Below are 24,134 nucleotides of genomic sequence, written 5' to 3'. Positions count from 1 at the left end.
GGAATAACCAGATGCACAAATATAGGATGGGGGACACCTGGCTTACTAGCAGTACATGTGAAAAGGATCTAGGGGTCTTGGTGGACCACAAGCTCGACATGAGTCCACAGTGTGATGCAGCAGCAAAAGAAGCTAACGCTATTCTAGGCTGCATCAACAGAAGTCTAGTGTCCAGAACAAGGGAAGTAATAGCCCCATTCTATTCTGCCTTAATCAGACCACACCTGGAATACTGTGTCCAATTCTGGGCGTCACAATTTAAGATAAGGTTACCAGATTTTTTTCAATGAATCTGGGGACGCTTTTCAACTTCAATGGATTTTGAAGGGGGGTTGGTTTGTAAATCTGGGGACTGTCCCCAGGAAACAGGGACGTCTGGTAACCTTAATTTAAGAAGGATATAGACAAGCTCAACATGAGTCCACAGTGTGATGCAGCAGCAAAAGAAGCTAACGCTATTCTAGGCTGCATCAACAGAGATGATGAAGGGTCTGGAAACCAAGCCTTATGAGGAACGGTTGAAGAAGCTGGGTATGTTTAGCCTGGAAAAGAGGAGACTGAGAGGAGATATGATAGCTGTCTTCAAATATCTTAAAGGGCTGTCACATTGAGGAGGGAACAAGCTTCTTTTTTCCTGCTCTGGGAAGTAGGACTCAAACCAATGGCTTCAAGTTGCAAGAAAGGAGATTCTGATTTCTGACTAAGCATCAGGAAGAACTTTATGACAGGAAGAACTGTTGTGGAACAGACTCCCACGAGAGGTGGTGGACTCTCCTTCCTTGGAGGTTTTCAAGCAGAGGTTGGATGGCCATCTGCCATGCATGTTTTAGCTGAGTTCCCTGCATGTCCGGGGGTTGGACTAGATGACCTTTGGGGGTCCCTTCCAACTTAAGGTTCCATGATTCATTCTAGGACCTGGGAGACAATTCCATGATTATAGGAGACAGCTATTTACCTCTCCCCCCAACCCCCCCCCACTTTAAATTCTATTTGATTTATTTATTTTAAATCTCCTTTAGCCCTGCTTCAATCAATCAATCAATCAATCAATCAATCAATGTGGTGGGAGGGGGCAGTTTCCAGCTGTGGCGGGGGGAAGGGTAAGGAGCTAACGAAGGGTTTAAGTCCTTCTGCGCTTGCGCGGCAGGCGCGCCGCGGCCGCGCGCTCCCGATCTCTCCCCTCCCTCCCACCCTTGGCGGCTCCTTTCTCCTTCTCTCTCTCTTCCCTCGCGCCCACGTTCCAGCGGCTCCAACCGCCTCTCCGGCGGGAGGGGTGAGAGGGGAACGAGGCCACTGCGCGTGCGCGCTCCGGCCGAGTAGCGGCGCCTCCTCGGGCGGCAGGCGGGACTTGGGCGCTAGAGCCGAGGGAGGGAGAGCGGAGAGGACCGGCGGACGGAGCGACGGACTGACGGCCGGGCGACGCCGGGACGGAATGACGGGTAGAGCAGCCCTGGACGAGCGCCCCCTCCCCTCGACGCCCTCCCCGTCAGGACCGCGCCCCCACCCCACATTTCTTCTTCCCCCCCCCCGCCTGTCACCTCTACCCCCACCCCACCCCCCACCGAGGCGTTTCCCCAGCGCCTGAGGTAATCCCCGACCCCAAAGTCAGGGCCTCCCCCAACCCCACATCCTCAGCCCCACCGCCTGCCCTTCCCTCCCCCCAACCCCACTTTCCTGCGCCTAGTGCAGCCAAAACCCCACTATTCTCCCTCTTTCTCGACCCCCCCCCCAGTTTCTATGGCTTTTTGGGGGGAGGGGGCAGCCAAAGTCCTTTGGAACAGGAGCCCTCTACAAGCCAAGCCCCCCCCCACTTCCTCCTCTCCCGCACCCCCAGGGGATGGGCTCCCGACTTCTGCCCTAGACCCCCCTCCCAAACCTTCATTTTTTAAAAAAAAGGTTTATCCGTTTTTTAAATAAGTGCTTATATATATGCATGAAGTATATATGAAACCGCTCTTGACGCTCTTCCAAATCTCTCCCCCCAGTGCAGCACCCCTGATTTCGGACTCTCCTTCCTAAGCTGACAGCTGCCTCCTCCTGGCCGGAGCCCTTCAGGATGTCCTCCTTGCACCGCCTGGCCGCCTGCCTGCAGGATTCGGAGAAGGTCGCCGCTTTCCAGAGGCTGTGCGGCGTGCAAGCGCCTCCAGAGTGGGGGGCTGCCCTTTCTCCGCCCCGGCCCCTGGAGCCCGGGGCCCTGGTGGCCAACGGGAGCTGCCCGGCCACCCAGCCGGATGGCGTGAGCGACGGGAGGTGCCGCTTCCAAGGCCCCTGCAGTGTGGGCGAGAAGGGTGACGTGTGGCACTCAAACGGGGTGCTCTCCGGGGGGACCTGCGGTGGGGTGGAAGCCCAGATCAAGGCCCCAAAGAAAGAGGAGAAGCCTGGGCTCGGGGTTCCCAAAAAGCAGCCTCGTCGCAACTCTCTGTCTGGGGAAATGATATGCCAGGATTTCTCCATCCGCAGCCCCTTTCTCTATTACATGTTCAGCCTGGGCACAGAGCTGGGCAACGAGCTCTTCTACATCCTCTTTTTCCCCTTCTGCATCTGGAACCTGGATGCTTGGCTGGGCAGGAGGGTCATCATCGTTTGGGTCTGGGTCATGTACCTGGGCCAGTGTACCAAGGATCTTATCCGTTGGCCGAGACCTGCATCCCCACCTGTGGTCAAGCTGGAGGTTTTCTACAACTCCGAGTACAGCATGCCCTCTACGCATGCCATGTCGGGCACTGCCATCCCAGTGACATTACTGTTGTTCAGCTATGGAAGGTGGCAGGTAAGAGAATCCCCCCCCCCGGTGGTTTACGGTGTTCAGTCAAGGTTGCTGTCTTATCGGTGGAACAGTCTGGTGGGAATACAAAATAGTACTCTTTTAAAAAATCATTTTATTCAGCAAGTTGCTTTAAAAAAATTATCCAGTATGTGTTTAGATAGTTGGGAGGCTTGATCTTTATATAGTACTTCCAGGATTAGAATCCTGACAAACTTGGTAGGTTTTTTTTTTTAATGGGGACAGTATGCCCTGCTGAGTTACAAACAGCAGGATCTCTTGTTAAAGTTTCATTTTGTTAACTGTGAGTTATTGTATCTTCTGGCACTACTCATGCTTTTACTCTGTGGGAGTTAGGCTGGAAATCAGGTGATTTATATAGGCCACAGAAGGATTTGAAAATAGAAATATGTGTTTGAAGTCATTTTCTATTTCTTCAGTTAGGAAAGTAAATAAACTTTCCACAAGGCCTATCTGTATTAGAATCTTATAGCCATTTACAGACTTGGGTGGACTAATAAAACACCCCAGTGTTCCTCCTACTTCCTCTAAATATCTCTAGTTTTGAACTACGTTGCTAGACTGACATGCAGTAACCTCTGATTTTAATTGTAGATAAAGGCTGCAGCCTTTGCAAAATTAAAACAAAATCGAAAATTCTTTCTAGTAGCACCTTAGTAGCACCTTAGAGACCAACTGTATTTGCAAAATTACTTGGAAATAAACTGCCTTGAACTCCAATTAAATTCCTAGCTTAAAGAAGCCCTGATTTGAAACTACAAATGGAGAGTGCAAATTTAACAGTGCTATCCTATGTAAGTTTTTTGGATGTAAATATCGCGTCCAGTGGGGCTTCTAGGTGAGTGTGCATGGGGTTGTTTCCTGCTTCCAAGTAAACTGCTACATGAGTGCACTGCAAGTAGTTTGCAAACTTGGCTGTGGTGTCATTCCAGTCACCACTAACCAGTCACATGAAACAGCTAGTGGCCCTGGATGAGAAAATTCACATATGTATCTGTGTCAAAAGATTGATTTAGTCAGCTCACTGGTGCATGGATAAGCATCTGTTGCAGGTATGATTGTGTTTCCGGGTGCATACATGCTTTTGCATCAGCTGATTTGCTTTAGGTCTTGAAGTTATTGAGTTTCTGCCTCCTTCAGAATACACTACAAGATTTTTATGTTGCCTTTCATGCTATGGGTCCATAAAGTAACTGTAAATTATTGGTAACCATCTGCTCGAGTTGGCCAACCCTGGGATGTGCCAGCTGGAGAAGATCTTGAATAGAGATTATGCTGTTTTCTTGCTACTAATTGTGTCACAGTTCTGGACAAAGTTCTTCTTTTCAGCCATCACGATGTTCCTTAATAAGCCCTTTGCACTCATGTTAGTTAATTTTCCCAACGTTTTCTGTCTGGTGTATTCTGATACTGCTAAATGTGTGTGTGTGTGTGTTTCCTTTAAAAAACAAACTAGCACCCCTATTTGAGCTGGTCATATCCTGTTGTTATTTAAGACAATAAGAAAATCAGTGAGTGATGACTGAAAACATGCAAACTTATTATGAAGAACTGTTCTGTATAGGCTTATTCTTTCACAGATGTGCAACTCCCATAATATTGGTTAGTGTAAAAAACCCTCAAACCTTGCCCCTTCTTCCACCCGTGTTGCCCACCAGTTGTATACTATTTTGAGTAACTGGGTTTTCTACCCAGCTGTAGTAGGATTATCCTGCACAGTATGCGTGAAAACAGTCAGAGTTATGTCCAGAATAAGGAAGGATCCGGATTATGGCAATTGGAATAGAAGATACTGTGCTTTGATGCCACTTAATGCATTTTAAATTTATTTAGTTACTTGGTTGTTTACATTTATATAGCACCTTCTTTCCATCATGAAACCCAAGGTGACACACAAATTGTTCCCAGGAGGTCTCCCATCTGGCAAATATGGACCAGCAAAGTGAATAAAGGATTTGGGTCCTTACGCTTCCCTAAACTGGACTGTGTTAATTTTGTCTAATCTTCCAGGGGAAATGCTCTTAAACATAGCTGTCAACTTTTCCCTTTTCTTGCAAGGAATCCTATTTGGAATAAGGGAATTTCCCTTTAAAAAGGGGAAAGGTTTTTTAAAATAATAATCTTTATTGGTTTTAATTACACATTTTAAAAAGATATTTACAATCTCGACAATACAAATAAGAAAAATAAGAAAAAGAAAAAAGAGAAAAGGAAAAAAAGATACAAAAAGAAATAAGAAAGTTTAGTAAAAAAGAAAAGAATAAAAAATTGGCTAACATAACCAAACTTCTCACATACAGATCTTCCAATCTTAATGTACTTTCATTTCCTCATTATTTTTCCTGCACAGTTTTGATCTTTATTTCTCTTCCATCTGTCTTCAATAGTGTTCAGTATTTATTTAATTACAAGTATCACTCTAGTTCTGCTAATATGGCCTTGTTATTACAATATATTCTTATGTATTCTTTCAATATTTTCCATTCTCCGAAGGTTTTCTGCTTCATTTCTCCAACTCCTCCCGTCAATTTCGCCAGCTGTAAATAATCTGTAAAAAAAGGGGGAAAGTTGACAGCTATGTCTTAAAGGGAAGGTTCTTTGATAGAAAGTGAAAGGTTTTAGTTTCGGATTATATGGTTAATAGTTAATGAAATCCTAACTAGAGTTTCCATTGTCCATGAGTACTTCATGAGGATTTCAAGCTGTGCAAGGAAAGGAGTGCATGTGAGACAGTAAGCTGATGTGAGCAAGCTTTAGAGAGGTGATTATGTTTACATTTATAAAGTACTAAATATACTCTAAGCACCATGCAGATATTAAAAGACTATATAGTACCTACTGTATCAAATAGGCACAATAGAAGAAGAAAGCAAGCAGGTGCTCTTTTTTCTGGCCAGTGGATGGGGCCAGATTGGTTTCTCCCTTCTGAATATGTTCTTTCTGAGAGCAGGGGGTGCAGCTCCTCAGTGCCCACTGTTTACATATAATATAATATAAATTCCCTCTATTTGTCAAACTGCAAGTAGATAAATAGGTACCGCTCCGGTGGGAAGGTAAACGGTGTTTCCGTGCTCTGCTCTGGTTTGCCAAAAGCGGCTTAGTCATGCTGGCCACATGACCGGAAGCTGTACGCCGGCTCCCTCGGCCAGTAACGCGAGATGAGCGCCACAACCCCAGAATCAGACACGACTGGACCTGATGGTCAGGGGTCCCTTTACCTTTTATTCTAAATTAGATAGAACTATAGAGGAAGTTTGTAGTCCCATGCAGTGACTTGCCTGGCTCTAATGCCAATCTAGAGTTTATTCCCAGCTAGTCAGATTGGATTTTCTCATTACATGTTGTTTTGCTCTATAACTCAGGTAACAGCACACCTATCAGCCAATCACCCATTCCCATCACCCTTCTGAGCAATACCCCTCCCCACTCTCTCACTATATATAAGGGTCTGGTGACTTCTGTTTCAGTGTATCTGAAGAGGTGTGCATGCACATGAATGCTCATACCAAGAACAAACTTACTGTATTTTTCGCTCCATAGGGCGCACCTCGTTTTTAGAGGAGGAAACAAAAAAAAAAATTCCTCCTCTAAAAGCCCTGTTTTTTTTTGTTTTTTTTAGGATCAACTAAAAGTTTTGCAGCTTTTTTGCAAAGGGAAAAGCCCTGGGTTTTTTGAGGATCAGCTAGACGTTTTGCAGCTTTTTTTGCAAAGGGTGAAAAGCAAAGCTCCTTTTGCAAAGGGGGAAAAGCAAAGAGGAAAAGCCCCATTTTTATGGGGTTCAACTCACATTTCTGCAGCTTCTAAAGGAAAGGGGGCATTTTCTACAGTTTCCAGACAGATAATCTAATCAGCCAGTCACATGTCGCTGGGGAAACAAACTACCTCCCTCTGCAGCACATTCAACAATGGAGGCCTCCCGATCTCTTGCTGATCAGCTGCTGAGCGGGGTCCTTTCAACACCCCCTTTTCTCTTTGTAAAATAAAAAGCATGATCCTCTTTTGGCCCCTGGGCAATTCAGCTCCAGGGACCACCATTCGCTCCACAGATATTTCCCCTTACTTTTCAGGTGGAAAAAAGTGTGTCTTATGGAGCGAAAAATACAGTAGTTGGTCTCTAAGGTGCTACTGGAATGAATTTTTTTATTTTTTATTTTGTTTTAGCTGTGCTCATGTCTGCAATATGAACGGTTGGCATAAAAAAGTTGAAAGCACTTGGATTCAATTTTTGATTTTGATGTTTTTTTAAGTCTGACCCTGGGTCATAAACATTTGAGATGAAGTGTTTCCTTTTGAATACTTCTGAAACTATTGTTCTGTTATTAAAAGCTGTTGGCAGCAGCTCAGCCTAGAAAAAGAGGAACTCTTCAGGGAAGCTTTTCTTCAGTGCCTCCAATCAGGATTGCAAGAGGATGTAATACAAAACACACAAGGAATTTCCTAACTACAATTGGTCTAATGGGCAACATGTTTGTTAAAAGGGGAGAAATACCACTCCAATCACTGGCTTGATGAAGAAACTTACAATTAGACTCTTTTCCACTTGAGCTCTCTTAGTCAAGATTTCTGTGAATGCTGCTAAGTTGCAGCTTCCTGTTAAAATGTTTTAAAATGTTGATCTGAAACATAATAAAAAAGCAAATGCCGATTGTCAGGGAACTGTCCCCAATGCAGCGCAAGGTGGTGGAAGGGCTCTCCGGATGCTACAGAGAGCCCCAGTCCCACCTTGCCAGCAGTTCCTCCTCTGGTAGCGAAAGGAGTGGCGAGACGTCCAGCGAGGAGGGGGAGAGTTCACAGGGGAAAGTGGGTAGAGGCTCTGGGGATGCAAGAGAGACCCAGCACTCCCACATTCCCAAGGGCGATACAGGGGGAACGCAATTTCCATCGCCCCAAAGACATTGTGGGGTGAAAAAAAAGGATGGAAGGCGGGGTTTTCGTATACCAAAACACCTTTTTCGGGGTCAGAACCGGAAGGGGCCATTCCCGGATTCTGACACCGCTTGATACAGACATGAACTTTTAAGCTCTGCACTGTACATAGTTTGCACAATAAAATCTTTAAAGGAAACAGCGGAGTCCTGGCTGCTTACTCATGAGCAACTAATTGAGAACCTTACACCGATAATCTTTTAAATAACTGAGACTTTACTGGTGATAAGCCTCAAATGAACATAGTGGGACATGCTTCTGAGTGCATGTGTAAGATTGTGCTGTAAAATAAATTTCAACTTTTTCTGATTCTGATCTACAGGGCTTCTCACTAGTCTCACTCCATGTGCACAAGGACTTCTGTCCTTTCACCACAGAAGTCATGTACCTGCATACATTAGTATGCGCATAATATACGAAAAATAATATAAGGATTGCCTCCAAAACAGGTTTCTATTAATTTATTTTATTGTATTTTTAGGTATTTTTATGCCAGGTTTCATAGAATCAGAGTTGGAAGGGACCAAAGGGTAATCTATTCCAACCCCCTGCAATGCAGGAATCCCAACTAAAGCCACTCATTTATACTCTTGAGAGTGGCCTACAAAGTTTCCAAACTGGCTGTGAAAAACACATGTAGGTGGAACAGCTGCTTGCTGTGGGATAACAACCAGTTTAGAAATGACTCCTTGATGAGATTTTTCAGTGGTGACACTCCCTGTAGATGATATTTTTTCATATTTTAGGAGAGTTTTAAAAGGATTTCTAGGGTTCCATCACTTAAAGTGGATTAGTCTACTTAAAGACAGAATAGTTACAGCAACTTGTTTCTGAGAATACTACTGTTGGGATTCACTACAGTGGAAGCCCTGTGCAAGCACTTCTGCTTATGCAACAGGGATTTCCTCTCTCTGCTCCCCCCCCCCAATGCTCCCAAAGGTGGCTTGGTGGTGGTGGGGAAGTTCAGGAGAACCTCCAGAGCATTGTGCGGGTGGAGCAGGGTTTGAAATTAGCAGGGTGCCAGGCACCTTTTGCACCTAAAGTGTCTCCATTTGCGAGCACCTCAAAAAGTCTGGGTGCCATTTTTTGTGCCTGGCTGACACTCAAGGATTACTGAAATGTATGTGCTTTGAAACTTCAACATATATGTTAAGAATAGATAATATGTTAAGGAGTTTAGCGATAAAGAGTAGTGTTTTGAGAACCAATATTTTTATTGGTACCAATATTTTTATTGTGAACATCAAATTAAACATGTGTTAACAATTTCTACTAAAATGTGATATTAACAATGTGTCACTTACATGAATTGCTTATCAAAATCCATGCTTATCAAAATAATAAATAAAAAGTGTTGCCAGGGGGGTCACTAGACCTCCTGTTTTGGTGCTTACAACCCAGGTCCCAGGAGCCATTTAGCTCCTAGCTTTTCTATCCCAGTTTCTAACACGGGTAGAATATGAAAGGTTCACAATACTACAAGATTCTTGCTCGCCCTGTCAGTCTGGGAAACAGTTGTTAAAAACATGCAGAAACAGGAAATGAAGTCTGTCAAGGTGTGAGAATGTTAGTGTTGGTGTAATACTATATGGAAATTAAATTTTTTTCCAGTTCTTCTAAGTTATCGCAGTTAACAGACAGGCTGTTTTGAATGTATCTTGGCTATGTGTACTGCTTGATGCATACCGCTATGAGAGAAGTTCTATCAGTCTATTGTGGCAGTGTCAGAGGAATCCTATGAGACTGCCATACTTTCATTCTAATTTATTTGGACAGCTATTTGCTGTTGTTAGTGGTAAAATAAAAGAGTTGACAGGTGTATCACCTGAGGGCTTTCAGTGATCCAAAGTGCCACATGGCTAGCTGGATCAGGTGACAAGGGCTAGACTAGAGGCAGTGAAGTATCTGGAAACAAGGGTGGCTAGTTCAAAAATTCAAAATTCAAATGTTTCATCAAATATCACAGGAAGTAATCTTTTGCACCCTTGAAGCCAATGAATTCATATACAGGGTATAAGGAGTTGCTTTTTTTTGTTTTGTTTAGAATATTGTACTCTTCCAAAGGTGAGGATAAGAATCCGACATTTGTCCTGTTCACTACCCTTTTTATAAAATTCCTACTTTTTCTGGCTGCAACATTATGAAATAAGCAAAGTCGCAGTATGCCCAAAACAGAAAAAATAGCCCCCTGAACTTAATACTAATAAAGATCCATACTACTGTACAGACCAAAATGCAAATACTAGCTGCATTACACAGGCTAACTTCTAGACTAGTGGTGGCCAACATTTTTAGTAAGTGTACCAGAAATGAAATCTAAAGTAAGCAGTAGTGAAGTTTGGCTGCATACTACAAGTGTGTATCTCAAGCCTGGAATGGTTTTGTGTCCAATCTACTGAATCAGGGAGCAGTAGCAGTACACTTTGGGGTGAGGCAGATAGGAATGTGGAGTTGACTTTATTCCAGAGCCAAGTTCACAGCCCATCCCTGTTCTTTTCCAGCAGTGCCAGGACACCTTGTGCTGCTTATGATAACCATGCTACAAACAGTCTACTACTGTTATGTCAGGAGGTTCTAGCTTCCTAGTGCCAGTGTGAGGGCATTCTTGTGCAGAGAATGGGCAGGAAGGCAGTGCTGAGCTATCTCAGCATTACTTCCCTGCAAATGTCTTCCCTATAAATTCTGACCTGTGTTTTTACTGCAACCTAGGACTAGAAATAGGCTCAGGTTTAGGAAACATGGCAGGGGGACAATAGGAGAGGATGAATCCTTTCCACACCAGCCAATTTGCCCTTGCAGGTGCCCTCCAGATTCACTTCACCTCAGCAGACATAGGCTGGGGAGCACGTACAGCTGAAGTAACATCTAATTCTTTCCTTGGATATCCCTTGTTCTCCTCACGAAATTTCAGCTTCCAGGGCTCCCTGGTTTAAACAATGGCATGTACTGTAAAAAATTGCCTAACGAAAATCACGTGAACATTGCAATAAACTGTCAGAACTGCAGTTTCTTTTTCAAATTCATCTTTAGAGAAATGGCTTCTGTAGAAACTGAAGCTGTGGGGAACTGGCAAATACTTTTTATGTGATAGAGGAAATTAAATGATGAATGAAATGAAACCAGGGCTTGGAAACATGCCACACGTCCTGTGACAGCTTCCCTTTTGAGGCTTTGTAATGCACTATTATTCAGCGTTAGAAGGGTGCTGTATGCATCCAGTCTTGTACAGTGCAGCAGCTACAATATTGTGGCTGACAAAAGCATTTGTGACTCTTTGTGGGATATAATGTAATAGAGTTTGAGGACATGCAAAATATATATTCTTGTTAAGTTTGGCTCGGGCCCCTTGTTTTACAACACTTTATTAATAGACATCAGTGCAATCTGTTCCTAAATAGCTTGGAAGAATTCGGTAGTTTTGTTCCTCCTCTGTACTGTAGACTTCGACTTGGCAAAATAGCATGGTTGGATAAAATCATAAAGATCTGATATTATTGCAGCAAAGGTTTGATATTATTGCAGCAAAAACAAAGCACAGCACAGCAGATGTTCCAGGAGTTGTCCTGTCTACAATTTACTTATATTTACTTATTTTTGAAAACCAACTTGCTGGTCCATAGCATTTGCTTCTATCCTATTTGCAAGCCCCATGCAACACAGCAGGCCATTTCCAAGTTTGGTATCAGGCTGTTGTAGTTTTTCTCCCTGCAAGATGTGTAGTTAGGGTGTAAGAAGTCTGAGAAAACTTAGGGTAACATTCACAGAATCATAGAATTGTAGAATTGGATGGTACCCCAACGGTCATCTAGTCCAGCCACCTGCATTGCAGGAATCTCAACTAGATCACACGTGACAGGTGGCCATCCAATCTCTGCTTTGAAAACCCCAAATGAAGGAGAGTCCACAACCTCCCAAGGGAGTCCATTCCACTGTCGAACAGCTCTTACTGTCAGAAAGTTCTTCCTGATGTTCAGTCGGAATCTCCTTTCTTGTAACTTCAATCCATTGGTTCGGGTCCTACCCTTCAGAGCTGGAGAAAACAAGCTTGCTGCAATTTCCATGTGACAACCCTTTAGATATTAGAAGAGGGCTATCCTATCTCCTCTCTGTCTCCTCTTTAACAGGTTAAACATACCCAGCTCCCTCAAACCTTTTTCATAAGACCTGTTATTGGAAATTTCCCCTATGCTTGGATCCACGGCCACTTTCCTTTCTTTACCGGGATTTCAGTCTTAAGACATTTCTAGCTAATGAGGCTTTTGTGTGATAAATGTGCAGTTGTTATAGGCTTGTTGTTATATGTCTTTCCCATGTTGATTGTTTTTGCTGTTTATGTAAAGAATTACACAGAAATTCTGGTTTTAGCTTGCTGGATGTATTGACCGTAACAATAAACATCTGCATGGTTGTGATCACGTCGTGAACATTTTAATCTTTGAAGGCTCTGTGGTATATTAGAAGGTTGGGAGGTGTCATTCTGTTGTTCAAGTACAACCCATGAAGTTGGGAGACCTTGCAGGACACCTAGTCTGTCCCCTACTGCTTGAAGCAGGAAACCCAGAGCCCAGAGTATTTCCAGAAGATAACTTTCCAGCCTCTGCTTGAAGGCCTCCTACAGCATTGTCTTTAATAATAATAATAATAATAATAATAATAATAATAATAATAATAATAATAATTTATACCCTGCCCATCTGACTTGCCAAATAAGTCTTACTGTAATATTATTGTGTTAACTCAAATCAACTTTATCGTAACTTAAGACCTTTATATCTAGTTATGCCTTCCGGGGCAGTAGAGAACAGATTTGCCCTTTTCTATATGAAAACCTTTTAGGTTCAGTCTCTGGTTCCTGTGCTTTTCATTAGCCATTGTTTACAGTTCGGTATTGCATGGGCAGTGTCTGTCTCCTCCATTCAAGTGAGATAAGGTGGTTATAATTTCATTAGTGTAGTGGATAGTGTGCCTTAGTCTTCTGATAATCCGGCTTCAGAAAACCTTGTTACAGGGTATAGGAAAGCAGATAAGGTGGGTAAGAAGAACAAATGTTTACATGACTTTGTCTTAGTGTTCCCTTGGCTATTTTTTCTTGGAATGCAATCTTTGTTTAAAGAAGCAAATATTCGGGGGGGGGGACAGTTTGCTGATATGTAATGCATATGGGGAAGAGGTTAGTGTTAACTGCTGTAATAAAGCTCATGATAAAAACTTTATAGGTCCAATTTAGACATAATCCTTCTTAATTAACAAGCCATAGTTTTGTAATTGGGGGAGCCCGGTGGATTTGACTTTTATCTCAGGTTTGTGCACTTCTGCTCCTCTCTTCTTGGAGTAAAGGTAAAGATAAAGGTACTCCTGACTATTAGGTCCAGTTGCAGACGACTCTGGGGTTGCAGCGCTCACCTCGCTCTATAGGCTGAGGGAGCCAGCGTTTGTCCACTGGCAGCTCCCGGGTCATGTGGCCAGCATGACTAAGCCGCTTCTGGTGAACCAGAGCAGCGCACGGAAACACCATTTACCTTCCCGCCAAGGCGGTACCTATTTACTGTATCTACTTGCACTTGACATGCTTTTGAACTGCTAGGTGGGCAGGAGCTGGGACCAAACAACGGGAGCTCACCCCGTCACGGGGATTCGAACAGCCAACCTTCTGATTGGCAAGCCCTAGGCTCTGTGGTTTAGACCACGGCGCCACCCGTGTCCTACTTGGAGTAGCATTTACTAATGTGCTGTGGTGTTACCATGTTGTAAACAGCTGCTAAACATACTAAACTATTAAATTAGCTTTTAATCCTGGTTTTAACCTCTTGCAAACATAACGGTACGGCATAGTTCATCATGATCAAGAATGGAAGGTGAATATATGGGGCAAGGTAGATGAAATGAAGGTGAATATATGGGGCAAGGTAGTGTTTTTTTCCCAATTGACTTTTGAATTTTAAATTGGCTCTATTATTTAAACGGTTTTTTAAAATTAAAAGTTGTAAATACTAAATATATCCTAATGATAATATCAAATGTGGATCTAAGCATGTTAGTCCTACTGTGTACAGTACATCTAAAGTGGTTATGCCTCTACCAGAGACATTGAGCAGGTTCACACAACACACTAAACCAAACCTTGGTTTACTGTGAGTGCACAAGTGAACATGGGAAGGAGCTCCCAGGTGCAGGTGCTTTGCTACTCCTTGGAACAAGGTTTGACTTGACATGTGGTCCTAGTTGGGATTCACGATGACTCTCTTCTCACAAATCATGAGCCATAGGCAAGAACAAGCAATCCACTAGCTGAATCAGTATGAGAGGGCTGTGATCAGTGGATCATTCCCCACCCCCCAATGAAGGGTAAAGGGTTTTGTAGGAAATCTCTTATGTGACTGGAGAAGTTGGTGACACAGCACCCTTTGGACTGCAGCTGATTTCCAAACCACAGCTTGCCACACGTAAGCTGAGTCGTGTACTGCAGCTATTTGGACTTTACCCAAAGACAGAGGTAGTAATTGATACGATACTGTTGCCAAGTAACACTTAATTTGTTTCGTACATTTTGCCCACCACCTGATTTCTGGGTAGTAAATTTGAAAAATGTATATACGCTACTTGTTTTCATTTCAAAATAGCCAATTACTGCTGTCCTAAAAGCCATTCTTCACTGAGTTCTATATTGAACAGAGAAGCGTGTGTTTGTTTTACATCCAATTAACATCTACAAAGCTGTGTGTAAAGGAAAGAGTGTTTGCTCGTTAGCTGGTGTCTTACAGAGAAGACATTCCGAAGTTTAACGTGTGATATGCATGCCCACCATAAGTTTGTTACAGGTGTGGTGATTGGGGGCCGGTATTGGATGGCAAACCCAATTTGCCTGCTTAATGGGTAAAGGGGCTCTGGATTATGCCAATAACATAAATACTTGGGGGCAAGTTGGAGCTCTCTTTTTATGCTTACTTTGCAGTGAGCAATGCTGAAAAGTTTGGTTCATTTATTTCTACTGAGTGTATATTCACAGCAATTTCCAAAATTTCATTCATACTGGGCATGTTACTTATCTTGTAAAAAAATGTATAATATTTAGTTGTTTCTGGCAATGTTAAATATTCTTGAAAAGAGTGACTCTAAGCAGAGGCTAAATGAGTATCTTGCACTCATTTTTTGTGGAAGATTGATGCAAACAAATCCAAAAGATTCAAGGAGGTGTCTATAGAATAGAGCATGTACTGTAATTAAAATCACTCTTGCTGCTCATGATGATGCAACTTTGGGCTATAGCTACACCAGGCATGTCCAACAGGTAGATCGTGATCTACCGGTAGATCACTGGACGTCTGTGGTAGATCACCGGCAGATCAGTGGCTCCCTCCAAAAAAGCTAAAAAACTTTGGCTCCCCTAAAAAAAGCTCAACATCTTTGCCCTGCACCCAGTGGCGTCGCTAGCCTCTGCGCTGCTGGGGGCGGCGGCAGCGCAGAGGCACCCCCTGGGGGAGGGGCACGACGCGCGGGCCGTGACATCATCATGACGTCACGACGCACGTGTATACAGAAAGGGGGGATTTCCCCCTTTCCGAGGCTTTTTTCGGCGGGGGGGTGGTGACCAGCGAGGAGGGGGTGACAAGCGTGACCCCCACCTCGCTGGTCGGGGCCCCCCCCCCCGCCGAAAAAAGCGGCGGAAAGCGGAAAAAGAAGCAGAGCGGCGCTTAAACGCGCCTGCTCTGCTTCCTTTCCAGGCTTTCCCCGCCCCCCCCCCCCGCGGTTTTTTCGGCGGGGGGTGGTGACCAGCGAGGAGGGGGTGACAAGCGTGACCCCCACTTCGCTGGTCACCACTCCCCGCCGAAAAAAGCGTCGGAAAGCGGAAAAAGAAGCAGAGTGGCGCTTAAACGCGCCTGCTCTGCTTCCTTTCCAGGCTTTCCCCGCCCCCCCCCCCCGCGGTTTTTTCAGCGGGGGGTGGTGACCAGCGAGGAGGGGGTGACAAGCGTGACAACCCCCCTCGCTGGTCGCCCCCCCCCCGCCGAAAAAAAGCGGCAGAAGCACCCCATCCGTGTGCTGCTGCTCCCGGGGTGACGGAGGGAGCGGTGGCGCGTGGGAGTGGCGGGAGGGGCCGCCGCTTGTCACCCCCACCCGCCGCTGCTCACCCTGTCACTGGGGGCGTACCGCCCCCACCGCCCCTCCCCAGCGACGCCCCTGCCTGCACCCCTAAAATGACCTGAACCACCAAAACCTAAAAAAAAAGCTCAACGTCGCTTTTCTCTTCCCTAAAGAAGCTCAACAACTTTTACGTGAACCCCCCCAAAAAGGGGATAGATCACTGCCAGTTTTTAACTCTGTGAGTAGATCACAGTCTCTTGGAAGCTGGCCACCCCTGAGCTACACCATTCATTTTTATAGAAATGCGTCCCTCCTGCAAACTGTCGCTAGTATATTCTAGTAGTAAAACTGGATTCCTATCAGTACTAACTTGTAAATACTTTGCTATGCTGTGCTATTGAATTTTATTACATTTTTGATAAAGGTAAAAAATAAAGTTGATTAACTTGTTTGACCTCTTCCTAATCTTTTATCTTACCTTTAATTTTGATTGCTTTATGCTATCATGGGTAGGATAAACGCAAACCAACACTGCGTTCTGTTCACCCATTACCATCTGTAAATAATTTCTGCTTGAAAGGTCACAGGAAATCTCGAAGAAGGCTCCGTTATGTTCCTTTCCTTAAGACATAGCTTTGCCAATTTAGCTGAAAGAATACAATTTGTTATCCACAACCGTTTTATTCTCTGCCAAGATTAGCAAAAACATGTGCACTTAGATATTTTGTTGTGGATATTATAGGAAGCAGGTGAAAATTCTTACTTTACTTCTGCTTGTATTTTTTTAAAAAAATGACTTACTTTTGTATCCTAGGGTTTTATTTTATTCATGCACCTGCACTGATAAGCAAGTCACAGCTTCATGCTGTGTTAGGGGATTTGGACTTTGGTTGTTTTCCACATCAGATCCAGACATTGCTTCATAATCTAGCCCAGTAGAAATAAAGTGCTGCTACTAGAAATACAGCCTTTTTTTCTTGAGATGCCCAAATCATGTAACTTTACCTTTCTGGGACCTAATTTGGCTGGTGCCCTCACTTAACTTTTAGGTATCTGAGGAGGTCTGTCCTGCTTTTTCATGCTGCAGCGCCTTTTAAATAAAAGTGCCATTTGCCATTTACACAATGACTGAAATTTCTAGCTGTTATACGTGTGGTATTCTTGTATTTTACCATTCTTACTGTAATTTGCATTAAAGCTATTCCTTCAGTAAGCAGGGTTTACATATTTTAAATAAATATTCCATTAAAAATGACCTCGTTATAATGGTCTTTTTAAATATCTACCGGTAATTGTATTTTTATGGATATCAGGCAGGCACCTTCACTGTGCTCTTTTCTGCTACAAACATTTTTACTTAGACGAGCCTACGCAGATATCTAGAATGTGGATATGTTTTTAGTTTATTGCTGGTTTTAATTTTCTGAATGTTTTGAATGGATTTAACTAATAATTTTATTGTTTTGTTATTTTTTGTAAACTGCTTTAAGGTTTTTTTGTTTTTGTTTTTTTACAATCAAGCAATATATTTTATGAAATTAAGTAAATAAATAAATAAATAACGCACCAATGTCATCTCCCTTTTTCTCTCCTCAGTATCCTTTGGCATATGGGCTGGTTCTTGCAATCTGCTGGTGTTCTCTGGTTTGTTTTAGCCGAATATATATGGGAATGCATTCAATTCTGGTAAGATAAAGTTATGTCATGCACACACTCACATACTTTTATAATGCAAGTGGTGTTTTAGGTTTTATCCTTCTGATGTGTTATTTTTTAGAATGTATACACTACCTTTCATTTCAATTAGAATGTACATACTTTGAGCTGAGATGTGGGCCTCATTTGCAGTTCCAAGTGATCAAAGCTGGCTTCTGTTTCTTGGAAGATCTAATTAAATTTCCAAGTATCATTGAAATAGTATTATAGAAACATAGCATGTTAAATGTCCTGCTTAAAACAGGGATCAGCCACTGAAGGACTTTAAATAGGTCTGACTCCTGAAAGGATGCAAAGAGCTCGGTATGTAATGGGAGCAAGGGCATTCAGATTTGCCAGCAGGGCTGCTTTAAGGACTATGAGTCCTTGACCTGCTACTCCTGCTTGCTTAGAGTGTTGCTCCAGCAACACTAGCTGTTGACTTGGGCCTTTGTCAGTGAGCATGTTGAGACATAATGCTAAATCATGAATGGGGGTTATGTGCATGAGCTTGCCCAAGCCTCGGGCTCATGTACTCCCTTCTTCTTTACTTGCATCTGCAGCAGAAAATAAACATGCATTTTTCAGCCATCTTTCTGAAGAGCCAAAAAAGGCTGTATTGGGGGGGGGGGGGTTTGAGTGGAAGCACAATGTTTTAGACTAGGGGTCAGCAACCGTTTTCAGCTGTGGGCCGGTCCACTGTCCCTTAGACCATGTGGTGGGCCGGACTATTTTTTTTGGGGGGGGGGGGATGAACGAATTCCTATGCCCCACAAATAACCCAGAGATGCATTATAAATAAAAGGACACATTCTACTCATGTAAAAACACTGATTCCCAGACCGTCCGCGGGCTGGATTGAGAAGGCAATTGGGCTGCATCCAGCCCACGGGCCTTAGGTTGCCTACCCCTGTTTTAGACAATACACTTTTAAAGTACAACTTCCTTCTGGCACAGCAAAACAATCCCTTTTAAGTTAGGCCAGGCTACTTCTGTTGCAAATCTTAGTTAAAAAGAGGAAAGATTCCCAAACCACGAACATTGTTTCAGCTTGCATTTCTGTGTATGAGCAGCACATCTTGTCCATACATCTCCTTCCCCTCTTTGATCTGCCATCCACACAGTCTGAGTACTTGGCAGCTGTTCCCCAGGGTTCTGCATTTCTTCTGCCACTTCCCTGTTCTCCATTTGATATCTGGGCCTCTTGCTGGTTTCCTTCCTCAAACAAATAAACAAATAAAACCCACCCACACTTGGTACAACTACTTGAATAGAATTGAGCAAAAATTTGTATTCCGATAACGTAAGCATGAGGGTGTGAGGACATTGAAAAGGTTTATCTAAAAACCTAATAAACCAGATTTGGGATTCTACATTCTAATTAGAGAATCCTCCTGCTTTGTATTCCCTCGTGGGGACCCTTTTTCAGCGTAAGGGCAGCCTTTCAAGGGCCAGAGATAAAAGTGAGTTGAGCAACTAATGTAAATTTTACCTCTGTACAGTAGGCTGGCTTGCACACTAACATAGAATCATAGAATTGCAGAGTTGAAAGGGACCACGAGGGTCATCTATTCTAATCCCCTGCAATGTAGGGATCTTTTGCCCAACGTGGGACTTGAACCCACAACCTTGAGATTAAGAATTGCATTCTCTACCAACTTTAGCTATCCCAGCTGCGTACCCCTCCCTGTCTTTTCATCCAGGCACACAAGAGGCATTATCAAAGTACAAGGATACATTCCAGCCAGGCAAAAATACTGGAAGCAAGGCCGGGGAGGAGTGTGACCCCGGAAGAATTCAGAAGGCTAAGTAGAGTGGACTGGAGGGCCACTTTTGACTCCTGGGCTAGAGGTTGCCACTCCTAATTTACATAGGCAATACCTTTTCAGAGATGTGAAAATGCTGTTGTCTACTTGTTGCACAGGGACAACAACTGGCATGCTGGCCAGTCTCCTCTATTTCTGTATCTGGATGTATCTGCTAGCACTGAAAAAAAAGTAGCCAGCAGTTCTGTGCTAGAGGTGCATTTAGGATGAACAGCATCACTGCAAACTTGGGTGGTGATTTTTCCATCGCTGAAGCGTTCCTCCCCCCCCTTCATGTCCCCCCCTCCTTCATGCCCCCCCTTCATGTACCCATGCTGCTTTGCTGTACTAAGACATTCTGGGGGGAGGAAAGTTTGAAAAGCACCTGTCCTATGAAACCACCATATTGTTAAAATAGTATTAATCTGTTCTCTCCCCCCCCCCTTTACAACAGGATGTTATCGCTGGATTCTTTTACGCTCTTCTCATCCTAGCTGTCTTCCTTCCACTTGTGGACCTAGTTGACAGCTTCAACTTAACCTGCAAGTACGCGCCCCTAATTATCATCAGTCTCCATCTTGCCTTGGGGATTTTCTCCTTCACTCTTGACACTTGGAGCACCTCGCGAGGAGACACTGCTCAGATCCTGGGCTGCGGTGCCGGCGTTGCATGTGGCTCTCACGTTATCTACATGCTGAGCCTGATGCCGGATCCTTCGCCAGAGATGCTTCCCTTGGTGCCTCCCTCCCTCACCGTGACTCTCTTTGGAAAAGCCATGTTGCGGTTGCTGATTGGAGTGGTGATTCTGTTGCTAACGAAGTGGGGCATGAAGAAGGTCACTATCCCACTGGCCTGTAAAATCTTCCGCATCCCTTGTGACGATATTCGGCTGGCGCGGCAGCGCATGGAAGTGGAGCTGCCTTATCGCTACATCACCTATGGAATGGTGGGATTTGCGCTGACTTTCTTGATTCCATCCCTGTTTCATATAATGGGTCTGTCCTGATGCAGGTGTTTTTTCCTTGGCATGGGAAGGGAGGCGAACAGTGGACATTGTGAGAGAAGGTGCACCGTTTGAGAAACACAGAGATGCGCTATCGCGCTGCCTCTGCTGAAATAGTACAGGGCAAACAAAGAGAGCTCCAGTCTTCGATCATAGAGTTAAGAGACCTAGAAGCTTCAGGTCCCTGAGAAATGCCATGTCTAGTCTTACTGTTGTAACAAAATGTAAACTCTGTGTATGTGTATGCATATATACTGTCGATGCCTCAAACTTATAAACGTACCTCTCTCTTTATTTGGACATGTATAAAACTGGTTATGTTTCTAGTTGATCCAAAAGTTTGATTTGTGGTCACTTCAAGCCATTTCATACTAAGTTATTTGTTTCTTCGGACCACAAACTGCTCTGGTGGAAAAGCTTGTTACCTCGGCACTTCCAAATGTTTTGCGTAGGAAGGAAGCTGTTCTAATGGACCAAAATTTTAATGAGAGAACCTGGTATTTAAGAGTCTTTTCCATATTCTAAAACATCGTTAATTTGTCAATACAAACCAGTTACATTCAGGTACTGTATCCTTTTTCCTTTTTTCCCCCTTTTTGCTTGATAATTGTGCCTTTCTGTTGCTAAATTAAAAAGCACCAATACTGTGATGTATATAAAAAAGCCCACAACTATTTTAAATTTTTACTGAATTAGGCAGATATTTTAAAATGTAACTAGCCACATAACTAATAAAAATAAAGATTTATCTTCTGTATTAAAAGTTTGAAAACCAATTGAGCTGAAATTTACATTGGTGTTCGCTAGCAGTGAACCTGATGCTTACTTGCTTTTTATAGGTATTTTTAAAGTGCTGTGTATGCTGTTGGAAGAACATATATTTTTCTGCTGTCTTAATTTATAATATAGTTATGCTGTATCCAAAAGCGAGAGAGAGTGCTGAAAATTACAAATTCGAACCACGTGTATGTTGGCGCCAAACAATTACTTCCGCATCATTTTCTTTAGACTCATTTCAGATTGATCAGTCTTCTTAATGCTGGCTTTGAAAGAAACCTGTCCAAAACTTGCATATTATCAGTTAACTCGTGTTTTCCAAAAGTATTAGATAACTGCAATACAGTGTCTAGAGTGATCACTTCAATATGGCTGACTTCTGTGGAAGTTGGGTGCTTCATTATGAACGGTCTGTCTAAAGTTGCGTTGCCCATTAGAGTTGGCACGCCGAGCGGAACTATGGCAGGCTATTCTTCTGGCAACTTATTGGCAGCAATGTCTTCGGATGTGGCTTGCTGTCTCAAGGTTCTCTGGAGACAAGCCTGATATGCGATGCTTGGAGCTGCACGGAGGAAGACTGGGGAGAAGAGCGTGTTTGCTGTCTCACAGACTAAATTGGATTTGTGTGAGCTAATAACTCACGAACACTGAAGCACTTTTAACTTGTTTATAGTGTGTATATTTAATGTATGGGGGGAGAAGTGTGATGACAGCAAGCCCTGCCTCAACCTATCTGTGCAGTTCTTATGCACGTACAAACTATGCATTAATAAAATTACAGTAGCAGACCTCGACAACAATGCACTTATCTCTTGGTGACATCCCTTTGCTGTTCATAGAAGAAGTCAGAGCACTGAATTGTTTCCCTGTGACATTGATTTCATTTTGGCGCTGTGATTTTTTTTTAAAAAAAATTAAACTTGGCTTACTCTGTCCACACCTGTTAAACAACAATAGGTCATTTCCATCTTGACTACAATATGTGTTCTAACTTCCAGTTAACACAAAAAAATTGCAAGTAGCTGTGTTGGTCCATTAGAAAACACCATCATACAGTAATACTTTCGTTGAGACCGGGCCAAAATGTTTCAAAACTCTTTCTCAGTCTGGATGTTACACAAATCCAGGATGGGAGAAAAAGTTTGGGCATGAGATTGCCTATAGACTGCAGTTTATAAGATTCTTAAGATGGAACACGGGCTGAGTTATGTAGCAGACATGATTTAGCCTCAGTGGGTGGCAGATGGATTGCAGGAATTCTCCAGGCTGCTGGGACATGGAAGCAATTGTGGCAATTCCCCACTTTTTAGAAAATCTAACTCTGTTCCGAACCTTAATTTCAGACAAAGCATAGATGTTTTGCAGTCTTCCTGAAATGTCTATACAGAACCTTTAGCTTGAGAGAAGAAAAGCATTAACTGTCTTTTGTCCTGATTCCTTTGCAGATGAGAATTTGAAACAGGATCCTTTATTATGAATGCAAATTCTGTTTTAGGAAATACACAGTCTTTCTCTATAGTAGCTGCTGTAATTACTGGATTACCGGTATATTCTGATATGCCCATTTGGAGATTGCTCCAAATGTTCGTTACGATGAGGACCTGTTACAAATGGCCAAAATACTGATCTGGATTCAAAGAAGTTATTCAACTAGTTTCATGAGCCTGAGAAGTTATAATTTGATGGATGTTCCATGAGCCGTTTGACGTGAATTGGGGCCAGATGCTCAGTGTCCAAATTTCCACAGGACTAATGCAAGCTCTCTGGGTAAACCTAAGCAGCTCTTTGAATCTTGACCACTGATTGATTGTAAACCACTAATTATCATTTAAAATATCTGCTGTTGGGGAATATTCACTTGGTACTGGTGCACTTTTAAAATCATTTGCTGCATTCCTATCCACACAGTAGAATTTCTGAGTAAATCTGCATAGAATTGCACTCTTCATATAGTTATTTGCTGAATGTGTGTTGGAAGAAAACATTCAGAAGGCGTTCAAAAATTGTACAATTCTCTGCTTCACTTGACAGTTCCCAGCAATCAGTTGAGCAACAGATAAGCATTTGCTTGCATCCTTGAATACTGCATTTAATCTTAAATGAAAGCACAGCAGTGAGGGAAAATAATGTTTATAGACATCTTTTTTTTGTTACAGTCGCATTGACTTTTCTCCTCCAATAATGTTAATGTAAGTACAGTAGTTGAAAGGGCTAAACAGGGAAAGGACTGTTGCAAGTAAGACGCTTGCAATCTGTGGGATTACTTTTTCATGCTGTTTTAACAATTTAATGCAGAAAGAAATGGTTTTGCAGAAAGAGCTCATTTAATTGTGCATATACTAGTGTGCAAATCATGTTCTCCAAAGTTTAAAAAGCATGCACTGTAGTATATTCTACTGTTACTCTGTATATTTTTTTACACTGCCTGTAGTTCTCTTGAAATGAAATATCACGTCCAAATTTTAAATTTAGTCTGTATTATTACTCTGTTTAAGTTGGACTTGAAAGCACTAAACACAGATCACGAATCCATTTATATGATTTCAAAATAAAGTGAAGTTCCAGAATCTGTTTTTTTTTAAACAATATCATGTGATCTGCAACCCAGTTCTGTGGTTATTACTATTTTTTCCAAAGTTTCATAAAAAAATGTTTCCCTTTGAAAGCTTCTGTTGAACAATACATAAATGAATAAGATTAATAGCTTATATAATAAATACTGGCAGTAATAAAACTAATAATAATAATACAACAACAACAAATACAACAGCTTTTAAAAAGGTGGCAGGACAGTTCACACATGTTACTTTTAGGAGTGAAACTGAAGTTTTGGTTTCGCAGTGCTGAAATCCACGAGGCGAATTTCCTGCAGAAACTGGAATATATCCAGCACGTTCCGTTACAGGGACGGCTAACAAATGCAATATAAAGGCATAACAAATATGAAATGTTTTATTGGGGAAACAATACACCCACCCCACCTCCAAGCAAAAATGTCCATAAAGCTTCGTTGTGTAAAAGCATAAAATACATTTTGGAAAAAGAAAGTTGTCTTTACTTTTGT

General features: G+C 42.8%; 1 protein-coding gene across 1 annotated transcript; it reads left to right on the top strand.

The window, feature by feature from the left end:
• Nucleotides 1–1,302: 1,302 nt before the first annotated feature.
• Nucleotides 1,303–21,972, top strand: SGPP1 (sphingosine-1-phosphate phosphatase 1). The gene is made up of 4 exons (XM_033136377.1): nucleotides 1,303–1,439; nucleotides 1,986–2,770; nucleotides 17,387–17,476; nucleotides 19,745–21,972. Exons 2-4 carry the CDS (start codon nucleotides 2,057–2,059, stop codon nucleotides 20,294–20,296), a joined length of 1,356 nt encoding a protein of 451 aa, XP_032992268.1. The 5' UTR covers nucleotides 1,303–1,439; nucleotides 1,986–2,056; the 3' UTR covers nucleotides 20,297–21,972.
• Nucleotides 21,973–24,134: the final 2,162 nt, after the last annotated feature.

The sequence above is a fragment of the Lacerta agilis genome, chromosome 1, assembly GCF_009819535.1.
Source record: "Lacerta agilis isolate rLacAgi1 chromosome 1, rLacAgi1.pri, whole genome shotgun sequence".
Classification (NCBI taxonomy): Eukaryota; Metazoa; Chordata; class Lepidosauria; order Squamata; family Lacertidae; genus Lacerta; species Lacerta agilis.
This window is presented reverse-complemented; position numbering and strand designations above follow the sequence as displayed.

Excerpts from the sequence above, each read along its gene's own strand:
- SGPP1 (XM_033136377.1), top strand. The coding sequence starts at position 2,057 with ATGTCCTCCTTGCACCGCCTGGCCGCCTGCCTGCAGGATTCGGAGAAG. Across the intron at positions 2,771-17,386 it reads TCAGCTATGGAAGGTGGCAG|TATCCTTTGGCATATGGGCT; the intron begins GTAAGAGAATCC and ends TTCTCTCCTCAG. Across the intron at positions 17,477-19,744 it reads TGGGAATGCATTCAATTCTG|GATGTTATCGCTGGATTCTT; the intron begins GTAAGATAAAGT and ends CCTTTACAACAG.